The sequence below is a fragment of the Natator depressus genome, chromosome 6 (assembly GCF_965152275.1).
Source record: "Natator depressus isolate rNatDep1 chromosome 6, rNatDep2.hap1, whole genome shotgun sequence".
NCBI lineage: Eukaryota > Metazoa > Chordata > Testudines > Cheloniidae > Natator > Natator depressus.
In genome coordinates, this window is record NC_134239.1 from 46,287,212 (window position 1) to 46,294,614 (window position 7,403).

The 7,403-nt window shown below is 42.4% G+C and overlaps 1 protein-coding gene across 7 annotated transcripts in view; it reads right to left on the reverse strand.

The window, feature by feature from the left end:
- ANO5 (anoctamin 5) overlaps positions 1–6,899 on the reverse strand; it is a 93,692-nt gene extending 86,793 nt beyond the window's left edge. For all 7 annotated transcript variants that reach the window (XM_074955183.1, XM_074955186.1, XM_074955190.1 and 4 more), the window contains exon 1: positions 6,741–6,899. In XM_074955183.1, coding sequence (XP_074811284.1) covers positions 6,741–6,801 — 61 coding nt within the window. In that variant the 5' untranslated portion in view covers positions 6,802–6,899. The remainder of the gene's footprint in view (positions 1–6,740) is intronic.
- Positions 6,900–7,403: the final 504 nt, after the last annotated feature.

Below are 7,403 nucleotides of genomic sequence, written 5' to 3' on the forward strand. Positions count from 1 at the left end.
GCTCAAATGGATGTTCATGGAAGTCAAGTGAAAATGTATGTACAAACATGTCACCTAACACATCACATGCACATAACATAAGGCTAACAAAGCACACCTGCTTAAAGTTAACATTAAGTGTGCTTTTAAGAGCTCTGATGAAGAGGGATGGACTAAAACCTAGGCCTAAAGTTTAAGCAGGTGCTTAACTGCTTTGCTGAATTGGGGTCTTGGTAATTAAGGCCAAACTTTTCAAATATGGGTGTCTAAGCTTAGTGTGCAATCAATTTTACCCCTGAGTTAGCACAAGCTGTTCCTCACTACACCACATAAAGCAAGAGAGCATACGGTTTAGGCCCCACTCCTGCAGTATGTTCCACAAGGATGGTCCCTGAACTGACACATGTATAGCCCATTGCAGGATTGGGCTTTAATCACTGAATTGACTAATCTAAATGTGTAAGATATGCAGCAATAACTATACTCCACAGACTGGTAAAAAGGCAATTTTCAGTTTACTAATTCCCTTTGTTTTTGTAAGGGAACCATTTCACTGTTGGAAAATGCTGGCAATTAAATTAATAGGTTTTCATTTAGATCGGATGGGCTCTAAAGAATCCAATCTGAACTCAAGCAAAGTGGATGCAACCCTAAAATAAAATCTAATGAAATAGCTGCCTTCCAAATGAACACATCTAATTTGAGTGGAACTCAGTGTTGACCGTTCTCATTATCAGAAGTCCTGTGGGATGCAGAGTTTCTCTTCACTCCCCAACTGCTGGAATCCTGGGATTATGTGAGAATCTCAACTTTCATTTTTAAAAAAATACGTAAATTTCTAACCTCATGGTTGAATAGAAAAGCTAGAAAATATGGCTCGTATGTGCCCAAAAGGCTCTAAGCCAAAGACAAATTAAAAGAACCCAAAAGGCATTATTTTTTGTTAAAATCTCATGAGTTTTAAACCAATCTTATGATTGTCAGACCTGACTCTTGGTTTTGACTGCTTGAGCTTCCCAAAACTGGGAACAGTATGGGGTGTGGTGGGGGGAGAGCAGACAGGATAAGTTTCTGATACTGACTCCAGACTGTTGGATATTGATGGGAAATTACAATATGTCTCCATGGAAATCAAAGGTTAAACCAGAATTAACTGAGAGGTGTGATCCAATAGCTACTGAAGTGAGTGGGAGTCTTTCCATTACTTCAATGAGCATTGGATTGGGTGCTAAAATGTATTAAAATAATGGGGCCAAATTGGAGTAAATGAGCACAACTCTATTGACTTTAGTGGAACTATACCAATGTCCAACAGAAAAGAATTTGGTCCAATTACTCTGTTATGCACTGTCAAGCTGGATATCTAGACTAATTTCTGGCCTGCTCCCTCATCTCCATGATACCAAAGCATTTTAAGTGTAGACAAGTCCTAAGAGTGCTAAAGAGCTAGTACATTCAGACTTAATAAAAGGCAAGGGAGTGACGCTTTCCCAATTAAAATAAAATATTAACAGGAAAATAGGAAAATAGACTTCATGTGAACAGAGACCTCCAAATCCAGGACTGAATACCATACAAACTTATGTCTAAATTGTTTTAATTTTTCTGATAACTTTAAAGTTAATACACAATCCAGTTGTGGTCAAAAAATTGAAGTTTCACCTCATGCAACTTTCCTCGTCCTGAAACAATGTTTTTATATGGAAAGTGCTCCATTTGTAACTCACCATAAGCAAGTTTATAATTCATACATGCTAAAGAATTAATAACTTTACCTGACATTATCCTAACTGCATTTAGACCATGATTCAGCACAGCATGAAAGCATTTGCTTAACTGTAAGCATGTATTTAAATCCCACTGAAGTCATGCTTTAGTGATGTGCTGAATAAATTGATTTAACCCCACGCTTAAAGTTAAGCATGTGCTTAGGTGCTGTGCCAAGTGGGAGCAGATTTCCACAATACTTAAATGCTGTGTTGAAATAGGGCAACATTCATTTTCTCATTAAATGTACTAAAACACTTACCATATGTATTTGCATTTATATAAACTAGTAATATTGAAGTTAGCTGGGTCCAGTTCCAAATTGTAAACTACGCTGAATTTTTCTGTTGTCCTTTTGGTTAGCCAAAATCTGTTTAAGTTGTTCATCTACTTTTGACACACGCAGTTACATCTCAGCTTTTCTATTAACTAAATCCCATCCACAATTTACATGTTTTCTGATTTTTAAGGAGTTTTTTTTATGTTGTCTCTTACAAACATATTTTCTGAACTGTTTCTAAACTTACAGGCTTGTTTTTCAGCACATAAGAGTAATTTTTCAAACATTGTTCAGGTTAATAAATCTTCCCATTCTAGTTCAAATCCTCCTAGAATAGGATATCCTGTTCAGTTCTTCTATACATCACTTCAATTACTGAAGTTTATTGTAGGACTGAACACAGAATATTCTAATTTCATTTTCCAGTGTAAATCCAAGTAATTAAACTGAAATAAGTGGAGTTTGCCCTGGATTAAATGAGATCAGAATATGGCCCAGAATGAGTTATTAGACTACAGTAACTCATTACAAGTGCACTCAGGGAAAACATTATCTTCTGCTGTCATTTTGTTACTTTACTTTCTCAGATATGAAAAGACAAATAAGATAACAAGCAATATAAATAAGTGTCCTGGAATTTAGGTTATTACTGTCAAATTCTTTGTGTTGTATTAATTATTCTGAGTTCAAACTGTGTATGTGGTTTATGCAATTCTTCTTCAAAATATGAAGAACTACTGCAGGAAAGCAATACATTCTGCAACATGGCACTGAAGTGTATACCAGCTTTCTGATAGTCCAGAGCCTTGGGCTATACTCCACAACAATGCTACCTTTATCATTAATTTTTCATGTAAAAAACAAAGGAGAGAGCCAGCTGCTACTCAAAAAATATTCCCAGCCAATGCCCACAGTCTCCTGCCTTTTATTATTAGTTTCAGATTTCCCAAGTGATGTCTGACATGCCTTTAAATTTACGAGAATAGTAAGAAATAAAATTCTTCAGTAAAAAACTTCATGTCACACCCATGAAGATAGGGGACCATTACCCTGCCCTCTTGTGGTAAAACCACAGGACCGAGGCAAGAAAGTCTAGGAAACTCAGCTTCCTTGAAGTGTTACACTCCAAACCTTCTCCTTTGAGGGGGACTTCCAAATCCAAAGACAGGAAGCTGCAGTCCCAGGTAGACCTGTAACTTTCCTCCCCTTATACTATCATTGTTCTCCCACTACTCAAGTGCCTGAAGGGACTGCAGTTGTACAACAGGTGCAAAGGCACATTAACTCCGATGCAAATATGAACCAGGCTTAGAGGAAAATATGCTCAGGTTGCTCACTTTGCTTTGCCTCTCCTGATCCACAGGGCCACAGACCTTTGCATACAGGGCCAATAGGGTATATAGTTGAGGGGTTTTATACTGTCACCCATCACCATAGTATCTGAATACCTATAGCATGGAAAAGCTTCTACATGTTCAGTGGGAAGCTATTATCATGAGCAATTGCATTAGAATACAGAATCCCCTACAGAATCCAATCAAGGCTCAAGGTCCCTTTATGCTAGGCATTGTAAAAATATATAATGTCTCTACTATAGGGCCTATTCTGCAGAGCTGTTGTGCCAATCAACCCATACCCACTTTGTGTGACTTCTAATACAGCTTGGATGGCTTCTGTTTCCTTACACTTTTATTATTTAATTGGTGCATATAGGTCAAGATCTGTATCGCAGCACATCTAGGGAAAACATTAATAATTCAATGTTCTGAAGTGGAAGGACAATTTACATGATCTGAAAAAAAATCAAAATTGATCTTATTCCCTGTTTGCTTCTTTATGAAGAAGGCTTGACTAGGTCTGTGTTTTGCTCTTTGTTGTTTGTTTTGTTTTAAAGAGTGGGCAAGTGGTTTTGCTTAGCTTTTCCTTCAGAAGTAGTAAGAGTACTAAGTACTAAGAGTGTGGTAAAACTAATAAAACTGTGATTTTATTTTTGAAACTCATCTTTATATACTGCAGTGTTTCTAATGTCATGGCATTTATTTAGATAACCATGATGAAAGTACAGACCCCCTATGTAATTACCTCACTGGTGAACAGCTGTGGCTATTGATTAATAACTTGATATTTCGTACTGTACAAGTACATCCAGAATGTCCTCAACCCAACAGAAGATGTAACGAGGCCAATACTTGAGGCAAGAACTGTACTCTTCACTGGTTGAAGAAAATACTGTTGGAGACATGATCTCAAACATTACCAGATCTGATACTCTGGTGCTAGATAATTATGCATATGTTTACCAAAAAAAATAAAAAATGAAGAAGCAGTTTACTAGCTGTATGTTAACACTTTAACAAACACTAAAACCCAACCCTAGAAAATTGTCTAGGAATCTGATGGTTACAAGTTGCTTTGCAAATGTGTGGAAAAACTAAAGCAATGAAAGGATTCACCATACTCCAATTTTGCCAAAAAAGTTTTTAAAATATGTATTAACGGTTTCTCATTTGTTACATTTGCTATGTGGTAGGGTTGTCATTCTTTATATGACCATGGAAACTTAAAACTAGCAGGAAAAGAGTGTGCTTCTCCTTACATTTTCTGTTTGATTAATATATATAAATAAAAGGAGACATACAGGTAAAAATGAATGCAATAGGATTATTCCTAAAAGTTACTGTGTACTTTGTAAATATTAATCTTTCCTTTTACTTATGAGGAAAACTTCATCTCAGAAAAATTAATCTCAGACTACTACAGGAAAAACAACTAGTTGGAATATGTTATGAAGTACTTTAGTAGGTCAGTTTTAGGCACATCTTATGAATTTCAGTGCTTAGGTGAACTGCGGGAAAGACAAGCCACACAGAATTCCCCAAATGGATCCGATAACGTACTGCTGATCAGCAGGCTCAAATACCCCACTCCTTCCAGTACCATCAAATGTGAATATGGGCAAATATTCAGTGGGCATTAGCTTCAGAACACACAAACTCACCGTGAACCTAGTGATATCTGAACTGTGTACCCAGAAAACCTGTCACCGCAAATAGCTCCTGGTAGTTAATTTTTCATTTGATATTGCTCACTATCAAACTCCTTAAAAGCAATACTGTCAAGTGCTTGCCTTCAAGGCTAAAATGTGATTGATTTCAATACTTTGAATCTGATGAGGAAAGTCCACTAGATTCTCAATAGGTGTTTTGGTGGTGTTTTGTTTTTAGTCCTGATAGTTGCTGTTTTGGGAATGCTCATGCACTCTGAAGCAACATTAAACAAACTCCAGTTTCAGAATTCCTCTCCTATTAATCTGTAATACTAGTGCACAAACAATGGATCTCATCCTGCACCTACTAAAGTCAGTGGATATTTTCTATTATCTTTAGTGAGAGTAGAAGCAGACTGCTGTTCTAAGCAATAAGAAAGTTATGCTGTTAGACAATGGCATCCATGTTAATTTCAACTGCATTCCAAAAGAGAAAAAATATTTGTGACCACTGTGATATGGCAAAAGCCTCCCTTTTCAAGCTTTACAGAGGATATTACAAAAAATCAAAATCAAAGGAGTTTTATTTAAAATATAAATATTCCTCCGGAGGTTTATTTGTTTTAATAAAAAAGGGGGAGTGTATACAAGTACTTCGGGCACCTAAAAATATTAGCTTCAGGATCGCAAATCATTACACACCAGTGGTTTTCAAACTAGGGTCTGCAGATTATGTCTTAAGGGGTCCGCAAAAGATGGTGGTTACCATAAAACAGTAGTTTTCAACCTGTGGTCCATGGACCCCAGGGGGGGTGCAGACTATGTCTAAGATTTCCCAAAGGGTCTGCATCTCCATTTGAAATATTTTAGGGGTCTGCAAATGAAAAGAGGTTGAAAACCACTGTGACAGACTAATCCTGTCCCCAAATTGCATCAGGCTGCAGCCCCACTGCCCATCATTGCTCAAGCCAGGGGGCCTCTCTGGGAGTCCATTCATTGGCATGACAAGCTCTACAGAAAGCGGAGCAAAGCACAGAGAGAGGGGAGCAGCAAGCAGTGGCCCCAGGTAGAGTTCTGCACCAGAGCTGGAAGCTGTATACCCTGGGTCTACTGAACCACAGGGTTAGAAGGCACCGCAAGGGTCATCTAGTCTCAGCCCCTACCAAGATGCGGGATTTGATGTGCCTAAAGCATTGAGCGTGCTCCAACCAGGACGGGGAAGGTGCGGTCTCCCACCTCGGAAGAAGGGAAGGATGTGGGGAAGGCTCCAACATAGGGGAGAAGGAGGCGGCTCCCGACTGGGGCGCGTGGGCCTCCCAGCGGCCCCTAAACTACCTAAAGCACCGCCGCCAACGCCTTATTCCCCGTCCGTGGGACCCTCTCTGCCCAGGCCTGGGGGAATGCCCCGCTGCTGCCGGTGCTTCAGGGCCCCAGCGTCGCCACAAGCCCCCGGCAGGGCAGCCACGGCTCCCCGGCTCGCTCTGACCGCCCAGCGCCCCAGCCTCCTCCCACGCCCAGCCGCCGGCGGCACCGTTAGGTCCCAGGCCAGGCACTGTACTCCGCCAGCCCGGGGAGGCAGAGATCAGGGCTGGCTTTGGAGCAGCGCCGCCCGGGGGGAAGCCCCTGTGAGCGCCCGGCTCTGGGGTGGGGCCGCAGCCAGCCTGAGCCCGGGCGTGGACACATGGAGGACAAACAGCAGCGCCCATCCCCGCGGCTGCAGGCACCTACCATCCGTGGCCAGCGCCATCTCTATGAGGGTCTCGTTGTCCTTCCTCCCCAGCCTGTTCATGGCTGCTCCGCTCACCGGGCCCTGCGCTAGACTGAGACCCAGCCGCCTCGGTGCTGGAGCAAGGCGGCGGCGGCGGCAGCAGCACCCCTCCCTTCTTTCCTTCCCACTTCCACTCCTCCCTGTCCCCTCCCCTCGCCGGCTGCTCCTGCTCCTGCTCCTGCTCCGGGAGCACGCCGGGATTCCGCGCCCGCCCGGGTTTCGGGTTACGCTGTCAGCTCGGAGGGGGGCGCGGGCTGAGTCAGGGTCTGACCCGGGGCTGGGCTTGGGTTACCGGGCAGTAGGCGGCCTGCGCATTTCTCCCAGCTCCAGCTGGAGCGGGGGGGGGGCGGCAGTGGCGCCTGTGCCAGCAATGATGCATGCTGCTGGTGATGCAGCCGGGATGCCCCTCCTTGCCTACACGCGGGCTCTTAATCACATGCGTCTGCTGTTTCCGCCCCAGAAGCTGGTGTAGCGGCAGAATACGGCTGGCTTTTTTCTAGGGCCAGAATCTCTGGGTCGAGCTTCATTTTAGCAGAGACAACGTGTCCTGAAATATTAGTACCTAGAAAAATACACGGTGCGTGGAGTGCTGCAGAGTTATCGAAAGCGGCCCTTGTTCACTA